Source organism: Camelus ferus, chromosome X, assembly GCF_009834535.1.
Source record: "Camelus ferus isolate YT-003-E chromosome X, BCGSAC_Cfer_1.0, whole genome shotgun sequence".
In the NCBI taxonomy this organism is placed as follows: domain Eukaryota; kingdom Metazoa; phylum Chordata; class Mammalia; order Artiodactyla; family Camelidae; genus Camelus; species Camelus ferus.
Genome location: NC_045732.1, coordinates 100,803,507 through 100,824,160, shown reverse-complemented (window position 1 = coordinate 100,824,160; position 20,654 = coordinate 100,803,507). Strand labels below are relative to the sequence as shown.

Here is a 20,654-nt window from a genome sequence, read left to right as displayed (position 1 = left end):
GACGCCTACCTGCGAAGCTAAGGTGATACTCCTTAAGGATCACTTGGTTGCAGAAGTAGGGGTTGCTCCGGAAGAAGAACATCAACCTGCAGCGGTACTCGGGGCGGCCCAGTTCCTGCGCCTGCCACGCCCAACAGCAGGAGAAGAGTGACGGCTCGTCCCGGCCACCTGAGCTGGCCTGCCCGGCAGGGATGAACCACTTCCCCTTCCGCTCTCCCGCTGCTCGCACCCGGCCCTCGGGGACACCCGGCCCCCTCCTCCCCGCATCCCCCCACCCCACCACCGTGGCCTCCGTCTGCCCGGCCTGACCTCCAAGGTGATCGTGTAGCTCAGCACATCTTCGTCTTGGTCACTGATCAAGGCCGACAGCTGGGGGTGACTCACAATCTTCAGTAGGTCAAGGAGCCTTCACATGCTACGGCTGGAAGAGCCACAGCCAACACAGCCAGGCTGGGGCCAGAGGAAGAGACCGGACGGGCGATCTGCCAGGACTCCGGGCGCGCACTGCTGCCCACCCCCCCCCCGCCCCGCCCCGCCGACCTCCTCGGGCCCTGCCCTGCCGTCTCACAGGCGCGTGGCGGCGGGGGTTCCGGCCTTCCCGTGCATCTTGGGCCGTCGACACCCCCTCGGGGAGGGCCTGTTCCCCGACCGTCCCCGACCTGTGGCTGGCCTGTGTGTGCTGGCTGCAGGCTCGTCACCGCTCGCGGAGTCGGGATGTGCTCTGCCCCCGTGGACCCACGCGTCCTCTGAGTAGGGGGCGGGCCACGGGTGCTGACAGGAAGCCCCGGGCCTTCAAGCCGCCCTCCGGGGTGAGAGGAGTCTGTCTGCGTGGCTAGGGCTGCAGCTCCGGGGGACTCACAGGGTGCAACGGGGAGGGCACGTGCTTCTGCCTGCACGAGAAGGGCCGGTGGAGGCCAGGCTGGGAGCCCACCCGAGGGCGTGTCTGGGGTCCCGTAGTCTTGCCCGGGACGGGGGCCTCTTGCAGCTCACACCTGGCCGCGGACGACCTGCTGCTTCGGCAGGGACGTGGCGGCAACAAGTCCACAGCCTCTGGCTGACTGGGATGGGTCCTGGCACGCCCACCGGTCTCCTGGGATTTCCCCGGGAGACTGCACACTTCCACTCTCTGCTCTGTGGGGAGGGTGCTGGGGGCTCTGCACGCGCTGTTCACTGTTGCCAAGCGCTCCTTGACCCCAGGAAGGCTTCCCCTGCAGGCCCCAGGCCAGAAGGATCCACCCAAAGTTGGCGCTCACACGCCTGCACGTTTGGCCTTTGGCCCTCAGCGCCCTCATGCTGTGCCCTTGCAGGCCTCCATGCCTCCGCTCTCAGCCCTCTTCCCTAGGCCTTGGCGCCCGCCTTCCTCCCTTCCTCCTGCCCCTGGTTCCGCCGCTCCCGGTCCTCCTCTTCCTTCTCCTCCTGCTTCCCCTCCCCACCCTGCCCTTTGCCGCCCCCAGACCCCGACCCCGACCCCGGGCCCAGCCCGTTGCCGCCTGCCCTCCTCCTCCCCCTCCCCCCGGCCCAACCTCCTTCTCGCCCTGTTCCCCCTCCTGCCCTCCGGCAGCAGCCAACCCCAAGGAGCAGCAGCAAGGATACAGCTTTGGCCCAGAAGCCGGGGATGTCCTGGATGATGGCTCTTCTTCGATCCAAACGAGGCTCCCGCCTCCGACGGACCCTGCGCTTGAGCCGCAAGTAGGCCCTGTTGGCTTGGGCGTTCACAGCGCTCAGCTCTAACTGAAGGGCCCCCAGGGCCTCCAGCGGGCTCAGGGAGGTCGGGGGTCCGCGCCCTGGCTCTGCGCGCCCCTGCTTCCGGGGCTTCTCTTCCCGCTCCTTGGCCTGCACCACACCTCCTCCTCCTCCTCCTCCTCCTCCTCCTCCTGCGACTCCTCCTCCTCCTGCTCCTCCGCCACCACCTCCACCACAGCCTCCATGATGTCGTCCGCCAGCAGCACCAAGGCCTCCCCCATGCCCACAACCTCCGCCTCCGTCGATGCAGCTGCTGCTGCCGCCGCCGCCGCCTCAGCCGCCGCCGACGCTCCCTGCCGCACGGCCTCCACCCTGAGGCTGCTGGCCTCCTCGCACCTGCCACCCGCTAGTGCCTGCTCTGTCCGCAGCCCTGCCATGGCAGCGGGACGCCCGCGGGCCCCTGCCTCCTGAAGACCCCCTCCCACAGCTAAGGCCACCCAGGATTCCTGCGGAGGCCCGCCTTCCCCGGGCCCCCGCCTCACTGGCCGTGTGGCCCTGGCCCTGAGCTGCGAGCCGCAGCTGCCAAGGCCCAGGAGCAAGGAGCGGGAGGTGGAGGCGCAGCACGTGGCCGGAGGAGCCGGCCGAGCGGCCGAGGTCCCCGCGCGTCGGCGCTGGCGCCGGCGCTTGGGTCTTCCAGGGGTCGGGGTCGCTGTCACTCGGCCCCGGCGGCCTGCTGCGCGGCCCCCGGGCAGCTGGGGCGCATGCGCATGCGCATGGCCTCGTGCCCGCCCACCGCCCCCGCCCCGCCTCCCGCAGGCCCGTGGGAATTTGGAGCTCGGCGGGAAGGAGGCCCGAGTCAAGTCGGGCCCAGGCCTCTCGCCCCACCTCCCGACCAGTCGGGGAGCGGCCAGTGGGCGTCACCCTGCAAGGCCCCGCCCCCCCCGGCAGGGAACCCGGCCCGCCGCCTGGCCTCCGCAGCCCCAGCGTTCAGCCCAGCTCCCTGCCCAGCCTCCAGGGGGCAGCTGGGCCGCGCGCTGCCTCCAGGGAGGCCTCCGGCCTTGCATCTCTCTGGCACTGCCCGGCGGCCCGCTGACACCTCTTCGGGTTCTGTCACCTCCCACCACGTGCCCCCCACCCTCCCCAGCCCCGACCACCTGTCGCTCCGGTTTCACGCAGCCACTTCACCCCCTGGGAACTCTGCTGAGCTCCAGAGGGAAAGACAGCCTGGGTACTTTGCTTCCAGCCAGTGTCTGTCAGAGGTGAACTGCTGGGCTCAGGACGAGAAAAGCCATGCAGCAGAGTGCTCTCTCTTTGTCTCGCTCTCTCTCCCTGTCTCCCCCTTGCTGTGACTCTCCGTGTCTCTGTCTGTGTGTCTCTGCGTGTGCGCGTGTGTGTGCGTGTGAGTGTCTCCCCTTCCGCTCCCTCCCTCCCTCCCTCGCCCCCTCCCCTCCCGTTCCCGGGATCTCTGTTAGCTCCCACAGACACATAAAGTCTTGCAGAAAGCCACGCTGCCCGGAAATAGAAGACCTCTCCGCCCGGGCCAGCGGAACCCCACAGTCTGGACGTGGGCGTGTCCACACCATTGCACGACGCCCTTCCTGTGCTAGAGCGGCCAGGCCGTGCCTTTCTCCCAGCCAGCAAAGGTGACCGGCATCCGTCGCCGCCGGGATCGCCCGACACCGCGCAAGACGAAGCCCTGGCCAGCCTGTGCAGACAGAGACAGGGAGAGGGACGACGCGGTTTGCCGGCACGCTGGACCCCCCACCGCCCCCCGAACGGTGGTGTTTGGCAGCCCAGACAGTAAGGTGTTCAGGACGCCACCCGGGTCGGCGGCCACCGCACGGCACGCCTTCAGCGCCGCAGACGGAAGGAAGTGACTTCTGCCCGCAGTGTGAACGCCCTTGGAGGTGGTTCCGCTCTCGCCCAGCCTCCAGGTGAGCACCCGTCCCAGCCTTCGCCTTCACTGCAGCCTTTCTCGCCGACAAAGCCAGTGTGTGCCAGTTGCTAAGGCAGCGCTGCTGGTCGGCCTCCCGAACCTTACCAAACAAGCAAGGCAAGGTGTTTCCTGCCGGCCTGCTCCGAGGGAGGACAGGACGCGTGAGCGGCCGACAAGGAGCTCGAGGTTCCAAGGCGGTTGTCGCTCTGAGGGCGGGGGCGGGGGCGGGGGGCCCTGGTCTTCCGCACGCGGCAAGCAATCTGCCCTATCCTATTTCCTGCGTCCTTCGCACCTTCCCTGTCTCTCCAGAAAGCACGGGACTTCCCCACTGCCTCTTCTGGCAGCCCGGTGATTCCAGCTGGCCCAGAGTTGACGTCCGTTTCGAAAGCCTGTCACGTTTTCAGGGTCCGTGCACGCACGCCTGCCTTCGAGCCCCACTCTCAGGCCTCCTCACCAGACGCACACGCACGAGCGGAGGCACGCCTGCACGCGTGCAGACCTATACGACTACACGCTGCCCGCCGTCTGTGTTTCCAGGCGAAAGGATTTTTACCTGCGCCCCTCTCGCCCCGCTCCCGCAGCCCGTCGTGAGAGTCCTTGTTCTCGCTTCTGATACCGCTGCCTTCCGTCTGCCTTCGACTGCCTGACGGCGGGAAGCACACAGGCTCGACGCCATTTCCCTTGGTCCTCTCCGACAAAGCGGAGAGGAATCTCGAGCTGACTGGGGCCTAGCCGTCTTGGAGCTCACCCGTCCCTTCCTGCCGATGTCCCGGGCGCCCCAGTGCCCCCAGCGAGCTTCCCAGCGAGATGCTCGTGCCCTCCATGGCTCTGCACGAGCGCGTGTCTGCCCTGAGCTGCCTTCCTGTTGCCTCTCACACGGCCTTCGGAGGCCCCTGGCAGCCAGGGCTCTTTGCAAGAGCCGTCTTGCTGTAGCACAAGAAGGCCAGGTGTAAGCTTTCTTGCCGACGCGTCCCACACAAGGTCCTTAAGAACGTGGGGATCACCGCCTGTCTGAAGGAAGAAGCCGGTGAAGCCGACGAGGGAAAGGTCAGGTGGCCACCCTTCCCGTCCTGCCGTCTGCCGCAGAGCCTGCCGCGACACACCCGCGCGCCCGCTCACGCGCAGAGCCACCTGGGGAACCTTGCAGGCCCCGGGGACCGCAGTTCACGCCTCCCTCGGGCAGAAGGCAGCATGCCGTTTTCGTGTGCCCGGAGCCCTGGCTACCACTCAGGGGCCTCAGGGGCTTCCTAAATGACAGGGCTACCGTTCGGCCTCTCTGGATCCTTCTTCGCTGGCCACGCCCACGGCTCAGGTCTCCCTCGTGGCCTACCCGTCCCTCAGGCCACACGCTCCAGGTCACGGGTGGGCCAGGCCACGTCCAAGGGGCCGACTTAAGACGGGCGGTGACCCGTCGGCGCCCCCTGGCCCAGACCTCCCGCGGGTCGCCTGTGACAAGAGCGGAGGACGCGCCGCAGCATCACAGGCCAGACACGTGCAAGGCGCCAGCCGCACACGGACGTGCGTGCATGTGAGGCGTGAGGGAGGGCAGGGAGCCGGGGCATCCTGACGGGGGGGCTCCCGGCCAGAGTCAGACGAACAGACACAGACGCACCCGCGGCAAGGGGGGAGCAAGACGGGCAAGGCCCACCCAGAAACTGCCCTTCCACGGAGGACACCGGCAAGCCCCTGGCCGACGTCCGTACGCGCCACCCGTCCTGCGACAGTCGGAGCCTGCCCGTGCGCACTTCCATCGATGAGGGAGACCCGCGCCGGACAAGTCGTCGCGCCTGGGGCTGCCCGGGTGAAATGCCCCAGCAGGCTTGGCCGGGTCCCACGTCCGTCTGAGCTTTGTCCGAGCCCCAGGCAGAACCCCACTTAAGCCGCGTCGCGTCCTCCGGGTGGGACCGCGAGGCCCGGCCACGGCACCCGAGCCTACGGGGGCCGGCCGCCTGTAAGCCTTCCTCCCCTACCCGTCGCAGGCTCGACACGTTCCCCGCCTGCACTGCAGGGCAGGCCGGACCCGACCCCAGCCGTGGCGCCTACGGGCGCTTGGGGCGGCAAAGGTGGAGCGAGCCTTGTGAGAACACCGCCCAGCCGTTCCTCGAGTCTTTCCCCTTTGGCAGGTCCTTCCCAAGAGCCCTGGCCCGGCCTAGAGGCCTGAGGGGCCGCGGCCCTGCGGGGCGCCCACCACGGCCGCCTCAGCCCACCCGCTGGGCCCCAGCCGCAGGGTCCCTGCAACGCAGCTGCCCTCGTGCCTCCCGAGCAGGGGAACCTAGGCACTGACCTGGGGGAGGGGCGGGGGCAGCAGCAGCCCGAGCGGGACAAGAGGCGACCTCTGCCACCCTACGACTGTACACGGAGGCTCTCCGGCCTTCGGGTCCCCAAACCCGACAGGCCGCAGCTGGCAGCGGGTGGCCGGTGCCGCTGGGAGGCCAGGGAGGGCTGCGATTCGTGAACCTCCCACCGCAACCCTCCACGACCGTGAAACGTTCTGCTGGGGCAGTCGGTCAAGCACACCCCCAAAGTGCGGCAAAGCAGGGGCGCTGTGGGGTGTCGTCGGGGACAGAGGTGCTCACCACGCGGCCAGACTGCAGGGGACCGGGAGGGAGAGAGGGGGCACGCGCCGCTCTCTCCCGGGCCGGGCTGCCGCGGAGACGGTGCCTAGCTTTGTGCGAGGACCTCAGGTGTCTCCGGAAAGCGGCTGTCCCCTCGGGAAGGGCCCCGCCGGGTGCTGGCCACCGACTGCCCTCCCCATCCCGTCCCGCCCCGTCCCGCCCCCCACCCCAGCCCTGCCCACTCGCCCCCCGCCACCCCCCCAACAGCCCCCCACCGCCTGCCGCCATCCCTCCCAGAGGCCCCTTGCCCGAGATCTGTGTGCCCCAGGACTGTCCCCTTCCGGTGGCCTGGAGCCCAGGCAGCTCGGGGCTGTGTGTTGGAGGGACGTGTGCGTGGCAGTTCCCTGACCAGGACAGAGCCGCAGGGACTGTGTCCCGAGGAGAAGCGTGAGTTCCTCTGAACGTTCGGGCCCCTTAGCTAGCCAGCGCAGACTCGGGTAGAAGCTTTCGGCCTACGTGTCACACAGCCTGAAGAGCGGCATAGCCCGCCGCGGCGCACCGACGGCGTGGGAGAGAGGGGAGGCGGCACACTGCCGGTCTGGGGCGGCGCGGGCCCTGCGGCCCCGCCCCCTGACCTCCGCCCCTCGGACTGTTGCGCCCCACGAGGAGACCCCAGGGAAAGGAAGGCGCTCACGCCCCGGGAGGCCTTTCCAGCAGGGGGAAGGGGCTCCTGTCTGCCAGTTCCTCCCCTCCCCAAGACCCCGGAGCCTGAAAGCCAGCAATCTCTCGCTGCTGCCCCAGCCCCCGGAGGCGCCGGACTTTTCCGCTCTCGCCCAGCCCCCGCCCGCAAACAGCCCGGCACCCTTGCCCGCCTGCTCCCCTGCTCCCTCACCGGCACAGCCTCACGCGCCGGCACGGGGCCACAGCCGCAGCTCACGCCCGCCTTTCCCTCACACTTGCTTGGAGTCCTGCACAGCCCCACCCAGCCAGGGCTGAGCGGGGTCGTGCCCGGAAGGATTCCACACTCACAGCCTGCCTCCTGGGGCGCCTGGGGGCGGACGGGGGCCCTCGGCTTAAGAAGTCGCCCGTCTGGCGTGGGGCCGACGTGTGGCGCACACCCCAGACGGAGGGGGCTGCGTGAGGCGCCGCGAGCAGGGTGAACGCTGAACCCAAGCCACAGCGGGCCCCGAGGCCCCTGCCCGCCAGCACCGGTCCCCGTCTCCTTCCCCGGCCCGCGCAACAGGTCCCCAGCGCGCCAGCTTGTCTCTTTCGTTGCCTCCTGCTCCCAGACCCTGCCCTGTTCGGAGGCAACCTGGCCTCCCCGGAGCAGCAGCCGAGGCCTGCCCTTCCCACGTCCTCCACTCCCACAGGCCCGCCTCTCTGCCACACACGGGCAGCCGCTTCAAAAGCCCCACCGGACTGGGCCGGAACATCGCCAATCGGCGACCCCCGGACAATCACACAGCACGGGAGCAAGACAGGAGCACTCGTTAGCTTGTTGACGTCTCTCTCGGCCTCATTCCGGGTACGTGCTGCCCACCCTCTGCAACCTCCACTGGCGATGCTTTCCTCGCTCCTCTCCGGTGCCCCAGACGCCGGCCGCCGGTCTCACGCGCGTCTGCACACGCCTCCGGGCTCTCGTTCTACTCGGCCGAACTCTCCTGCTCCGTCGCCTTCACCGCTGGCTCTGCAGGACCACCGACGCATGAGGAAGCCTGCTCGCGGGCACGCGGGCACAGACCGACACGGACACGCACGGGAACAACCCAAGGCGCAGCTGAAGCGGCCTGTGTCCAACAGACAACCGGAGAGATGGCGCGCAACAGGCGGCACGCCCCGCCCTTTCTCCCCGGGCGCCTCCCCAGTGGCCTCCAGACAGCCTGCGGCCCTTTCCGGGACCGTCCGGGTGGAGCCGGGTCGCTGAGGGATGCGCCTGGACATTCAGGGAGCCCACCTCCTCAGCGTCTGGAGGCCTTGGCCAGGCGGCCGGGGGCGGACGCAGGGGCCCAGCTGATCCCAAGCGCGGAGGCAGTCGGACCAGGCCCCAGGGAGGGCCGAAGCCAGGGTGTGCCGACGCACACGAGGGTGCCTGAGGAGGGCCCCTCCTTTCGCGGACACCCCTGGGACGTTCAGCGAAAGCCGAAGGCTTAGGTGCTCTGCGCGTGCGCCTGGGTCCTCCGGGCCCCTGGCTCACCCTCGCGCCCGCTCCCTGGGCGGCCTGGGGTCGCCCCGCTCCCAGGCTCGTCTCAGCCTGCCTCACCCCGATTGGGAAAGGGTCCTGGAAACACCCTTCGCCAACACCCCCTGCCCCGGGGCTCCTCAGGGACGTGCCCCCCTCCCAGTTACCTCTCCCGGCGCCTTGCTCCCTCGGGTAGTAGCGCAGGGGGTTGGGCCACAGGTCCTCGACGATGATCTGGCGGAGGGAACGGGCAGGTCGGGACAGGGCCCACGCCCCTTCCCCGAGCTGCTGGCCACCGCCGACGTCGCCATTTCCGACCAGGCCCCGAGGGACCCCCACCTCAGCAATCCTGTCAGACCCGGGGCAGTCGTGGCCTGACAACCAGTTGAGGAAGTTAAGGCTGACGGCGTCCTGCCTGCGGCTGGGGGCTCCCCGTTCGTAATCCCAGAACCACTGCACTGGAGTGGAACTACACGCCCTGTAGCCTAGAGGAAGAGCGGGGCATACGGGGAGGGATCCCGCTGGCCCAGCATCCAAGGCCTCCCGGGCACACACCGCCCCGCCCCGCCCCGCCGCCTTCCCCCATCCCGGGACAGCCCGCCTACCTGCGAAGCTAAGGTGATACTCCTTAAGGATCACTTGGTTGCAGAAGTAGGGGTTGCTCCGGAAGAAGAACATCAACCTGCAGCGGTACTCGGGGCGGCCCAGTTCCTGCGCCTGCCACGCCCAACAGCAGGAGAAGAGTGACGGCTCGTCCCGGCCACCTGAGCTGGCCTGCCCGGCAGGGATGAACCACTTCCCCTTCCGCTCTCCCGCTGCTCGCACCCGGCCCTCGGGGACACCCGGCCCCCTCCTCCCCGCATCCCCCCACCCCACCACCGTGGCCTCCGTCTGCCCGGCCTGACCTCCAAGGTGATCAGTGTAGCTCAGCACATCTTCGTCTTGGTCACTGATCAAGGCCGACAGCTGGGGGTGACTCACAATCTTCAGTAGGTCAAGGAGCCTTCACATGCTACGGCTGGAAGAGCCACAGCCAACACAGCCAGGCTGGGGCCAGAGGAAGAGACCGGACGGGCGATCTGCCAGGACTCCGGGCGCGCACTGCTGCCCACCCCCCCCCCGCCCCGCCCCGCCGACCTCCTCGGGCCCTGCCCTGCCGTCTCACAGGCGCGTGGCGGCGGGGTTCCGGCCTTCCCGTGCATCTTGGGCCGTCGACACCCCCTCGGGGAGGGCCTGTTCCCCGACCGTCCCCGACCTGTGGCTGGCCTGTGTGTGCTGGCTGCAGGCTCGTCACCGCTCGCGGAGTCGGGATGTGCTCTGCCCCCGTGGACCCACGCGTCCTCTGAGTAGGGGGCGGGCCACGGGTGCTGACAGGAAGCCCCGGGCCTTCAAGCCGCCCTCCGGGGTGAGAGGAGTCTGTCTGCGTGGCTAGGGCTGCAGCTCCGGGGGACTCACAGGGTGCAACGGGGAGGGCACGTGCTTCTGCCTGCACGAGAAGGGCCGGTGGAGGCCAGGCTGGGAGCCCACCCGAGGGCGTGTCTGGGGTCCCGTAGTCTTGCCCGGGACGGGGGCCTCTTGCAGCTCACACCTGGCCGCGGACGACCTGCTGCTTCGGCAGGGACGTGGCGGCAACAAGTCCACAGCCTCTGGCTGACTGGGATGGGTCCTGGCACGCCCACCGGTCTCCTGGGATTTCCCCGGGAGACTGCACACTTCCACTCTCTGCTCTGTGGGGAGGGTGCTGGGGGCTCTGCACGCGCTGTTCACTGTTGCCAAGCGCTCCTTGACCCCAGGAAGGCTTCCCCTGCAGGCCCCAGGCCAGAAGGATCCACCCAAAGTTGGCGCTCACACGCCTGCACGTTTGGCCTTTGGCCCTCAGCGCCCTCATGCTGTGCCCTTGCAGGCCTCCATGCCTCCGCTCTCAGCCCTCTTCCCTAGGCCTTGGCGCCCGCCTTCCTCCCTTCCTCCTGCCCCTGGTTCCGCCGCTCCCGGTCCTCCTCTTCCTTCTCCTCCTGCTTCCCCTCCCCACCCTGCCCTTTGCCGCCCCCAGACCCCGACCCCGACCCCGGGCCCAGCCCGTTGCCGCCTGCCCTCCTCCTCCCCCTCCCCCCGGCCCAACCTCCTTCTCGCCCTGTTCCCCCTCCTGCCCTCCGGCAGCAGCCAACCCCAAGGAGCAGCAGCAAGGATACAGCTTTGGCCCAGAAGCCGGGGATGTCCTGGATGATGGCTCTTCTTCGATCCAAACGAGGCTCCCGCCTCCGACGGACCCTGCGCTTGAGCCGCAAGTAGGCCCTGTTGGCTTGGGCGTTCACAGCGCTCAGCTCTAACTGAAGGGCCCCCAGGGCCTCCAGCGGGCTCAGGGAGGTCGGGGGTCCGCGCCCTGGCTCTGCGCGCCCCTGCTTCCGGGGCTTCTCTTCCCGCTCCTTGGCCTGCACCACCACCTCCTCCTCCTCCTCCTCCTCCTCCTCCTCCTGCGACTCCTCCTCCTCCTGCTCCTCCGCCACCACCTCCACCACAGCCTCCATGATGTCGTCCGCCAGCAGCACCAAGGCCTCCCCCATGCCCACAACCTCCGCCTCCGTCGATGCAGCTGCTGCTGCCGCCGCCGCCGCCTCAGCCGCCGCCGACGCTCCCTGCCGCACGGCCTCCACCCTGAGGCTGCTGGCCTCCTCGCACCTGCCACCCGCTAGTGCCTGCTCTGTCCGCAGCCCTGCCATGGCAGCGGGACGCCCGCGGGCCCCTGCCTCCTGAAGACCCCCTCCCACAGCTAAGGCCACCCAGGATTCCTGGGGAGGCCCGCCTTCCCCGGGCCCCCGCCTCACTGGCCGTGTGGCCCTGGCCCTGAGCTGCGAGCCGCAGCTGCCAAGGCCCAGGAGCAAGGAGCGGGAGGTGGAGGCGCAGCACGTGGCCGGAGGAGCCGGCCGAGCGGCCGAGGTCCCCGCGCGTCGGCGCTGGCGCCGGCGCTTGGGTCTTCCAGGGGTCGGGGTCGCTGTCACTCGGCCCCGGCGGCCTGCTGCGCGGCCCCCGGGCAGCTGGGGCGCATGCGCATGCGCATGGCCTCGTGCCCGCCCACCGCCCCCCGCCCCGCCTCCCGCAGGCCCGTGGGAATTTGGAGCTCGGCGGGAAGGAGGCCCGAGTCAAGTCGGGCCCAGGCCTCTCGCCCCACCTCCCGACCAGTCGGGGAGCGGCCAGTGGGCGTCACCCTGCAAGGCCCCGCCCCCCCCGGCAGGGAACCCGGCCCGCCGCCTGGCCTCCGCAGCCCCAGCGTTCAGCCCAGCTCCCTGCCCAGCCTCCAGGGGGCAGCTGGGCCGCGCGCTGCCTCCAGGGAGGCCTCCGGCCTTGCATCTCTCTGGCACTGCCCGGCGGCCCGCTGACACCTCTTCGGGTTCTGTCACCTCCCACCACGTGCCCCCCACCCTCCCCAGCCCCGACCACCTGTCGCTCCGGTTTCACGCAGCCACTTCACCCCCTGGGAACTCTGCTGAGCTCCAGAGGGAAAGACAGCCTGGGTACTTTGCTTCCAGCCAGTGTCTGTCAGAGGTGAACTGCTGGGCTCAGGACGAGAAAAGCCATGCAGCAGAGTGCTCTCTCTTTGTCTCGCTCTCTCTCCCTGTCTCCCCCTTGCTGTGACTCTCCGTGTCTCTGTCTGTGTGTCTCTGCGTGTGCGCGTGTGTGTGCGTGTGAGTGTCTCCCCTTCCGCTCCCTCCCTCCCTCCCTCGCCCCCTCCCCTCCCGTTCCCGGGATCTCTGTTAGCTCCCACAGACACATAAAGTCTTGCAGAAAGCCACGCTGCCCGGAAATAGAAGACCTCTCCGCCCGGGCCAGCGGAACCCCACAGTCTGGACGTGGGCGTGTCCACACCATTGCACGACGCCCTTCCTGTGCTAGAGCGGCCAGGCCGTGCCTTTCTCCCAGCCAGCAAAGGTGACCGGCATCCGTCGCCGCCGGGATCGCCCGACACCGCGCAAGACGAAGCCCTGGCCAGCCTGTGCAGACAGAGACAGGGAGAGGGACGACGCGGTTTGCCGGCACGCTGGACCCCCCACCTCCCCCCGAACGGTGGTGTTTGGCAGCCCAGACAGTAAGGTGTTCAGGACGCCACCCGGGTCGGCGGCCACCGCACGGCACGCCTTCAGCGCCGCAGACGGAAGGAAGTGACTTCTGCCCGCAGTGTGAACGCCCTTGGAGGTGGTTCCGCTCTCGCCCAGCCTCCAGGTGAGCACCCGTCCCAGCCTTCGCCTTCACTGCAGCCTTTCTCGCCGACAAAGCCAGTGTGTGCCAGTTGCTAAGGCAGCGCTGCTGGTCGGCCTCCCGAACCTTACCAAACAAGCAAGGCAAGGTGTTTCCTGCCGGCCTGCTCCGAGGGAGGACAGGACGCGTGAGCGGCCGACAAGGAGCTCGAGGTTCCAAGGCGGTTGTCGCTCTGAGGGCGGGGGCGGGGGCGGGGGGCCCTGGTCTTCCGCACGCGGCAAGCAATCTGCCCTATCCTATTTCCTGCGTCCTTCGCACCTTCCCTGTCTCTCCAGAAAGCACGGGACTTCCCCACTGCCTCTTCTGGCAGCCCGGTGATTCCAGCTGGCCCAGAGTTGACGTCCGTTTCGAAAGCCTGTCACGTTTTCAGGGTCCGTGCACGCACGCCTGCCTTCGAGCCCCACTCTCAGGCCTCCTCACCAGACGCACACGCACGAGCGGAGGCACGCCTGCACGCGTGCAGACCTATACGACTACACGCTGCCCGCCGTCTGTGTTTCCAGGGCGAAAGGATTTTTACCTGCGCCCCTCTCGCCCCGCTCCCGCAGCCCGTCGTGAGAGTCCTTGTTCTCGCTTCTGATACCGCTGCCTTCCGTCTGCCTTCGACTGCCTGACGGCGGGAAGCACACAGGCTCGACGCCATTTCCCTTGGTCCTCTCCGACAAAGCGGAGAGGAATCTCGAGCTGACTGGGGCCTAGCCGTCTTGGAGCTCACCCGTCCCTTCCTGCCGATGTCCCGGGCGCCCCAGTGCCCCCAGCGAGCTTCCCAGCGAGATGCTCGTGCCCTCCATGGCTCTGCACGAGCGCGTGTCTGCCCTGAGCTGCCTTCCTGTTGCCTCTCACACGGCCTTCGGAGGCCCCTGGCAGCCAGGGCTCTTTGCAAGAGCCGTCTTGCTGTAGCACAAGAAGGCCAGGTGTAAGCTTTCTTGCCGACGCGTCCCACACAAGGTCCTTAAGAACGTGGGGATCACCGCCTGTCTGAAGGAAGAAGCCGGTGAAGCCGACGAGGGAAAGGTCAGGTGGCCACCCTTCCCGTCCTGCCGTCTGCCGCAGAGCCTGCCGCGACACACCCGCGCGCCCGCTCACGCGCAGAGCCACCTGGGGAACCTTGCAGGCCCCGGGGACCGCAGTTCACGCCTCCCTCGGGCAGAAGGCAGCATGCCGTTTTCGTGTGCCCGGAGCCCTGGCTACCACTCAGGGGCCTCAGGGGCTTCCTAAATGACAGGGCTACCGTTCGGCCTCTCTGGATCCTTCTTCGCTGGCCACGCCCACGGCTCAGGTCTCCCTCGTGGCCTACCCGTCCCTCAGGCCACACGCTCCAGGTCACGGGTGGGCCAGGCCACGTCCAAGGGGCCGACTTAAGACGGGCGGTGACCCGTCGGCGCCCCCTGGCCCAGACCTCCCGCGGGTCGCCTGTGACAAGAGCGGAGGACGCGCCGCAGCATCACAGGCCAGACACGTGCAAGGCGCCAGCCGCACACGGACGTGCGTGCATGTGAGGCGTGAGGGAGGGCAGGGAGCCGGGGCATCCGACGGGGGGGCTCCCGGCCAGAGTCAGACGAACAGACACAGACGCACCCGCGGCAAGGGGGGAGCAAGACGGGCAAGGCCCACCCAGAAACTGCCCTTCCACGGAGGACACCGGCAAGCCCCTGGCCGACGTCCGTACGCGCCACCCGTCCTGCGACAGTCGGAGCCTGCCCGTGCGCACTTCCATCGATGAGGGAGACCCGCGCCGGACAAGTCGTCGCGCCTGGGGCTGCCCGGGTGAAATGCCCCAGCAGGCTTGGCCGGGTCCCACGTCCGTCTGAGCTTTGTCCGAGCCCCAGGCAGAACCCCACTTAAGCCGCGTCGCGTCCTCCGGGTGGGACCGCGAGGCCCGGCCACGGCACCCGAGCCTACGGGGGCCGGCCGCCTGTAAGCCTTCCTCCCCTACCCGTCGCAGGCTCGACACGTTCCCCGCCTCCACTGCAGGGCAGGCCGGACCCGACCCCAGCCGTGGCGCCTACGGGCGCTTGGGGCGGCAAAGGTGGAGCGAGCCTTGTGAGAACACCGCCCAGCCGTTCCTCGAGTCTTTCCCCTTTGGCAGGTCCTTCCCAAGAGCCCTGGCCCGGCCTAGAGGCCTGAGGGGCCGCGGCCCTGCGGGGCGCCCACCACGGCCGCCTCAGCCCACCCGCTGGGCCCCAGCCGCAGGGTCCCTGCAACGCAGCTGCCCTCGTGCCTCCCGAGCAGGGGAACCTAGGCACTGACCTGGGGGAGGGGCGGGGGCAGCAGCAGCCCGAGCGGGACAAGAGGCGACCTCTGCCACCCTACGACTGTACACGGAGGCTCTCCGGCCTTCGGGTCCCCAAACCCGACAGGCCGCAGCTGGCAGCGGGTGGCCGGTGCCGCTGGGAGGCCAGGGAGGGCTGCGATTCGTGAACCTCCCACCGCAACCCTCCACGACCGTGAAACGTTCTGCTGGGGCAGTCGGTCAAGCACACCCCCAAAGTGCGGCAAAGCAGGGGCGCTGTGGGGTGTCGTCGGGGACAGAGGTGCTCACCACGCGGCCAGACTGCAGGGGACCGGGAGGGAGAGAGGGGGCACGCGCCGCTCTCTCCCGGGCCGGGCTGCCGCGGAGACGGTGCCTAGCTTTGTGCGAGGACCTCAGGTGTCTCCGGAAAGCGGCTGTCCCCTCGGGAAGGGCCCCGCCGGGTGCTGGCCACCGACTGCCCTCCCCATCCCGTCCCGCCCCGTCCCGCCCCCCACCCCAGCCCTGCCCACTCGCCCCCCGCCACCCCCCCAACAGCCCCCCACCGCCTGCCGCCATCCCTCCCAGAGGCCCCTTGCCCGAGATCTGTGTGCCCCAGGACTGTCCCCTTCCGGTGGCCTGGAGCCCAGGCAGCTCGGGGCTGTGTGTTGGAGGGACGTGTGCGTGGCAGTTCCCTGACCAGGACAGAGCCGCAGGGACTGTGTCCCGAGGAGAAGCGTGAGTTCCTCTGAACGTTCGGGCCCCTTAGCTAGCCAGCGCAGACTCGGGTAGAAGCTTTCGGCCTACGTGTCACACAGCCTGAAGAGCGGCATAGCCCGCCGCGGCGCACCGACGGCGTGGGAGAGAGGGGAGGCGGCACACTGCCGGTCTGGGGCGGCGCGGGCCCTGCGGCCCCGCCCCCTGACCTCCGCCCCTCGGACTGTTGCGCCCCACGAGGAGACCCCAGGGAAAGGAAGGCGCTCACGCCCCGGGAGGCCTTTCCAGCAGGGGGAAGGGGCTCCTGTCTGCCAGTTCCTCCCCTCCCCAAGACCCCGGAGCCTGAAAGCCAGCAATCTCTCGCTGCTGCCCCAGCCCCCGGAGGCGCCGGACTTTTCCGCTCTCGCCCAGCCCCCGCCCGCAAACAGCCCGGCACCCTTGCCCGCCTGCTCCCCTGCTCCCTCACCGGCACAGCCTCACGCGCCGGCACGGGGCCACAGCCGCAGCTCACGCCCGCCTTTCCCTCACACTTGCTTGGAGTCCTGCACAGCCCCACCCAGCCAGGGCTGAGCGGGGTCGTGCCCGGAAGGATTCCACACTCACAGCCTGCCTCCTGGGGCGCCTGGGGGCGGACGGGGGCCCTCGGCTTAAGAAGTCGCCCGTCTGGCGTGGGGCCGACGTGTGGCGCACACCCCAGACGGAGGGGGCTGCGTGAGGCGCCGCGAGCAGGGTGAACGCTGAACCCAAGCCACAGCGGGCCCCGAGGCCCCTGCCCGCCAGCACCGGTCCCCGTCTCCTTCCCCGGCCCGCGCAACAGGTCCCCAGCGCGCCAGCTTGTCTCTTTCGTTGCCTCCTGCTCCCAGACCCTGCCCTGTTCGGAGGCAACCTGGCCTCCCCGGAGCAGCAGCCGAGGCCTGCCCTTCCCACGTCCTCCACTCCCACAGGCCCGCCTCTCTGCCACACACGGGCAGCCGCTTCAAAAGCCCCACCGGACTGGGCCGGAACATCGCCAATCGGCGACCCCCGGACAATCACACAGCACGGGAGCAAGACAGGAGCACTCGTTAGCTTGTTGACGTCTCTCTCGGCCTCATTCCGGGTACGTGCTGCCCACCCTCTGCAACCTCCACTGGCGATGCTTTCCTCGCTCCTCTCCGGTGCCCCAGACGCCGGCCGCCGGTCTCACGCGCGTCTGCACACGCCTCCGGGCTCTCGTTCTACTCGGCCGAACTCTCCTGCTCCGTCGCCTTCACCGCTGGCTCTGCAGGACCACCGACGCATGAGGAAGCCTGCTCGCGGGCACGCGTGCACAGACCGACACGGACACGCACGGGAACAACCCAAGGCGCAGCTGAAGAAGCCTGTGTCCAACAGACAACCAGAGAGATGGCGCGCAACAGGCGGCACGCCCCTCCCTTTCTCCCCGGGCGCCTCCCCAGTGGCCTCCAGACAGCCTGCGGCCCTTTCCAGGACCATCCGGGTGGAGCCGGGTCTCTGAGGGATGCGCCTGGACATTCAGGGAAGACTCGGGGAACCAGCCCAGGAGAGGGACGGGACGCGACCGGGGAGAACAATTCCTCAGCTTCTGGAGGCCGTGGCCAGGCGGCCGGGGGCAGACTCAGGGGCCCAGCTGATCCCAAGCGCGGAGGCAGTCGGGCCAGGCCCCAGGGAGGGCCGAAGCCAGGGTGTGCCGACGCACACGAGGGTGCCTGAGGAGGCCCGCTCCTTTCGCGGACACCCCTGGGACCTTCAGCAAAAGCTGAAAGCTTTGGTGCTCTGCGCGTGCGCCTGTGTCCTCCGGGCCCCTGGCTCACCCTTGCGCCCGCTCCCTGGGCGGCCTGGGGTCGCTCTGCTCCCAGGCTCGTCTTAGCCTGCCTCACCCCGATTGGGAAAGGGTCCTGGAAACACCCTTCGCCAACACACCCTGCCCCGGGGCTCCTCAGGGACGTGCCCCCCTCCCAGTTACCTCTCCCGGCGCCTTGCTCCCTCGGGTAGTAGCGCAGGGGGTTGGGCCACAGGTCCTCGACGATGATCTGGCGGAGGGAACGGGCAGGTCGGGACAGGGCCCACGCCCCTTCCCCGAGCTGCTGGCCACCGCCGACGTCGCCATTTCCGACCAGGCCCCGAGGGACCCCCACCTCAGCAATCCTGTCAGACCCGGGGCAGTCGTGGCCTGACAACCAGTTGAGGAAGTTAAGGCTGACGGCGTCCTGCCTGCGGCTGGGGGCTCCCCGTTCGTAATCCCAGAACCACTGCACTGGAGTGGAACTACACGCCCTGTAGCCTAGAGGAAGAGCGGGGCATACGGGGAGGGATCCCGCTGGCCCAGCATCCAAGGCCTCCCGGGCACACACCGCCCCGCCCCGCCCCGCCGCCTTCCCCCATCCCGGGACAGCCCGCCTACCTGCGAAGCTAAGGTGATACTCCTTAAGGATCACTTGGTTGCAGAAGTAGGGGTTGCTCCGGAAGAAGAACATCAACCTGCAGCGGTACTCGGGGCGGCCCAGTTCCTGCGCCTGCCACGCCCAACAGCAGGAGAAGAGTGACGGCTCGTCCCGGCCACCTGAGCTGGCCTGCCCGGCAGGGATGAACCACTTCCCCTTCCGCTCTCCCGCTGCTCGCACCCGGCCCTCGGGGACACCCGGCCCCCTCCTCCCCGCATCCCCCCACCCCACCACCGTGGCCTCCGTCTGCCCGGCCTGACCTCCAAGGTGATCATGTAGCTCAGCACATCTTCGTCTTGGTCACTGATCAAGGCCGACAGCTGGGGGTGACTCACAATCTTCAGTAGGTCAAGGAGCCTTCACATGCTACGGCTGGAAGAGCCACAGCCAACACAGCCAGGCTGGGGCCAGAGGAAGAGACCGGACGGGCGATCTGCCAGGACTCCGGGCGAGCACTGCTGCCCACCTCCCCCGCCCCGCCCCGCCGACCTCCTCGGGCCCTGCCCTGCCGTCTCACAGGCGCGTGGCGGCGGGGTTCCGGCCTTCCCGTGCATCTTGGGCCGTCGACACCCCCTCGGGGAGGGCCTGTTCCCCGACCGTCCCCGACCTGTGGCTGGCCTGTGTGTGCTGGCTGCAGGCTCGTCACCGCTCGCGGAGTCGGGATGTGCTCTGCCCCCGTGGACCCACGCGTCCTCTGAGTAGGGGGCGGGCCACGGGTGCTGACAGGAAGCCCCGGGCCTTCAAGCCGCCCTCCGGGGTGAGAGGAGTCTGTCTGCGTGGCTAGGGCTGCAGCTCCGGGGGACTCACAGGGTGCAACGGGGAGGGCACGTGCTTCTGCCTGCACGAGAAGGGCCGGTGGAGGCCAGGCTGGGAGCCCACCCGAGGGCGTGTCTGGGGTCCCGTAGTCTTGCCCGGGACGGGGGCCTCTTGCAGCTCACACCTGGCCGCGGACGACCTGCTGCTTCGGCAGGGACGTGGCGGCAACAAGTCCACAGCCTCTGGCTGACTGGGATGGGTCCTGGCACGCCCACCGGTCTCCTGGGATTTCCCCGGGAGACTGCACACTTCCACTCTCTGCTCTGTGGGGAGGGTGCTGGGGGCTCTGCGCGTGCTTTTCACTGTTGCCGTGTGCTCCTTGACCCCAGGAAGGCTTCCCCTGCAGGCCCCAGGCCAGAAGGATCCACCCAAAGTTGGCGCTCACACGCCTGCACGTTTGGCCTTTGGCCCTCAGCGCCCTCATGCTGTGCCCTTGCAGGCCTCCATGCCTCCGCTCTCAGCCCTCTTCCCTTGGCCTTGGCGCCCGCCTTCCTCCCTTCCTCCTGCCCCTGGTTCCGCCGCTCCCGGTCCTCCTCTTCCTTCTCCTCCTGCTTCCCCTCCCCACCCTGCCCTTTGCCGCCCCCAGACCCCGACCCCGACCCCGGGCCCAGCCCGTTGCCGCCTGCCCTCCTCCTCCCCCTCCCCCTGGCCCAACCTCCTTCTCACCCTGTTCCCCCTCCTGCCCTCCGGCAGCAGCCAACCCCAAGGAGCAGCAGCAAGGATACAGCTTTGGCCCAGAAGCCGGGGATGTCCTGGATGATGGCTCTTCTTCGATCCAAACGAGGCTCCTGCATCCGACGGACCCTGCGCTTGAGCCGCAAGTAGGCCCTGTTGGCTTGGGCGTTCACAGCGCTCATCTCTAACTGAAGGGCCCCCAGGGCCTCCAGCGGGCTCAGGGAGGTCGGGGGTCCGCGCCCTGGCTCTGCGCGCCCCTGCTTCCGGGGCTTCTCTTCCCGCTCCTTGGCCTGCACCTCCTCCTCCTCCTCCTCCTCCTGCGACTCCTGCTCCTCCTGCTCCTCCGCCACCACCTCCACCACAGCCTCCATGATGTCTTCCGCCAGCAGCACCAACGCCTCCCCCATGCCCACAACCTCCACCTCCGTCGATGCAGCTGCTTCCGCCGCCGCCTAGCCACCGCCGACGCTTCCTGACACACGGCCTCCACCCTGAGGCTGCTGGCCTCCTCGCACCTGCCACCCGCTAGTGCCTGCTCTTTCAGCAGCCCTGCCATAGCAGCGGGACGCCCACGGGCCCCTGCCTCCTGAAGATCCCCTCCCACAGCTAAGGCCACCCAGGATTCCTGGGGAACCCGCCTTCCCCGGGCCCCCGCCTCACTGGCCGTATGGCCCTGGCCCTGAGCTTCGAGCCGCAGCTGCCAAGGCCCAGGAGCAAGGAGCGGGAGGTGGAGGCGCATCACGTGGCCGGAAGAGCCGGCCGAGCGGCCGAGGTCCCGCGCGTCGGCGCTGGCGCCGGTGCTTGGGTCTTCCAGGGGTTGGTGTCGCTGTCACTCGGCCCCGGCGGCCTGCTGCGCGGCCCCCGGGCAGCTGGGGAGCATGCGCATGGCCTCGTGCCCCACCCCCGCCACGCCCCACGAGGCCCGTGGGAATTTGGAGCTTGGCTGGAAGGAGGTCCGAGTTGAGTCGGGCCCAGGCCGCTCGCCCCACCTCCCGACCAATCGGGGAGCGGCCAGTGGGCGTCACCCTGCAAGGCCCCGCCCCCCGGCCGGGAACCCGGCCCGCCGCCTGGCCTCCGCAGCCCCAGCTTTCAGCCCAGCTCCCTGCCCAGCCTCCAGGGGGCAGCTGGGCCGCGCGCTGCCTCCAGGGAGGCCTCCGGCCTTGCATCT

At 69.3% G+C, this 20,654-nt stretch overlaps 4 protein-coding genes across 13 annotated transcripts in view; all 4 read right to left on the bottom strand.

The window, feature by feature from the left end:
* LOC116661906 (testis-specific Y-encoded-like protein 1) overlaps window positions 1-2,747 on the bottom strand; it is a 3,929-nt gene extending 1,182 nt beyond the window's left edge. Inside the window, exons 1-5 of the mRNA XM_032474736.1 lie at window positions 2,605-2,747; window positions 1,845-2,517; window positions 1,594-1,800; window positions 310-387; window positions 10-121 (exon numbers count right to left, since the gene is read on the bottom strand). Coding sequence (XP_032330627.1) covers window positions 10-121; window positions 310-387; window positions 1,594-1,800; window positions 1,845-2,517; window positions 2,605-2,747 — 1,213 coding nt within the window. The remainder of the gene's footprint in view (window positions 1-9; window positions 122-309; window positions 388-1,593; window positions 1,801-1,844; window positions 2,518-2,604) is intronic.
* A 4,905-nt stretch (window positions 2,748-7,652) lies between these two features.
* LOC116661905 (testis-specific Y-encoded protein 1-like) lies at window positions 7,653-11,383 on the bottom strand. The gene is made up of 5 exons (XM_032474735.1): window positions 10,543-11,383; window positions 8,959-9,337; window positions 8,693-8,838; window positions 8,521-8,587; window positions 7,653-7,961 (listed from the first exon to the last, which is right to left on the bottom strand). Exons 1-5 carry the CDS (start codon window positions 11,068-11,070, stop codon window positions 7,783-7,785), a joined length of 1,299 nt encoding a protein of 432 aa, XP_032330626.1. The 5' UTR covers window positions 11,071-11,383; the 3' UTR covers window positions 7,653-7,782.
* Window positions 9,274-10,369, bottom strand: LOC116662088 (translation initiation factor IF-2-like). 4 transcript variants are annotated; one of them, XM_032475381.1, is made up of 3 exons: window positions 9,942-10,369; window positions 9,519-9,839; window positions 9,274-9,400 (listed from the first exon to the last, which is right to left on the bottom strand). In XM_032475381.1, exons 1-3 carry the CDS (start codon window positions 10,239-10,241, stop codon window positions 9,359-9,361), a joined length of 663 nt encoding a protein of 220 aa, XP_032331272.1. In that variant the 5' UTR covers window positions 10,242-10,369; the 3' UTR covers window positions 9,274-9,358. The 4 variants fall into 4 exon arrangements, with proteins under 4 accessions (XP_032331272.1, XP_032331273.1, XP_032331270.1 ...); XM_032475382.1 differs by having other exon boundaries at window positions 9,275-9,371; XM_032475379.1 differs by having other exon boundaries at window positions 9,284-9,400; window positions 9,491-9,839.
* Window positions 11,384-16,603: 5,220 nt separating the features above from the next.
* LOC116662086 (testis-specific Y-encoded protein 1-like) lies at window positions 16,604-19,907 on the bottom strand. Of its 7 annotated transcripts, none has more exons than XM_032475373.1 (6): window positions 19,537-19,907; window positions 18,256-18,333; window positions 17,956-18,124; window positions 17,690-17,835; window positions 17,518-17,584; window positions 16,604-16,854 (listed from the first exon to the last, which is right to left on the bottom strand). In XM_032475373.1, exons 1-6 carry the CDS (start codon window positions 19,891-19,893, stop codon window positions 16,769-16,771), a joined length of 903 nt encoding a protein of 300 aa, XP_032331264.1. In that variant the 5' UTR covers window positions 19,894-19,907; the 3' UTR covers window positions 16,604-16,768. The 7 variants fall into 7 exon arrangements, 5 of the variants coding, with proteins under 5 accessions (XP_032331264.1, XP_032331265.1, XP_032331269.1 ...); XM_032475374.1 differs by having other exon boundaries at window positions 16,604-16,812; XM_032475378.1 differs by having other exon boundaries at window positions 17,690-17,724.
* Between the last annotated feature and the right edge of the window lie 747 nt (window positions 19,908-20,654).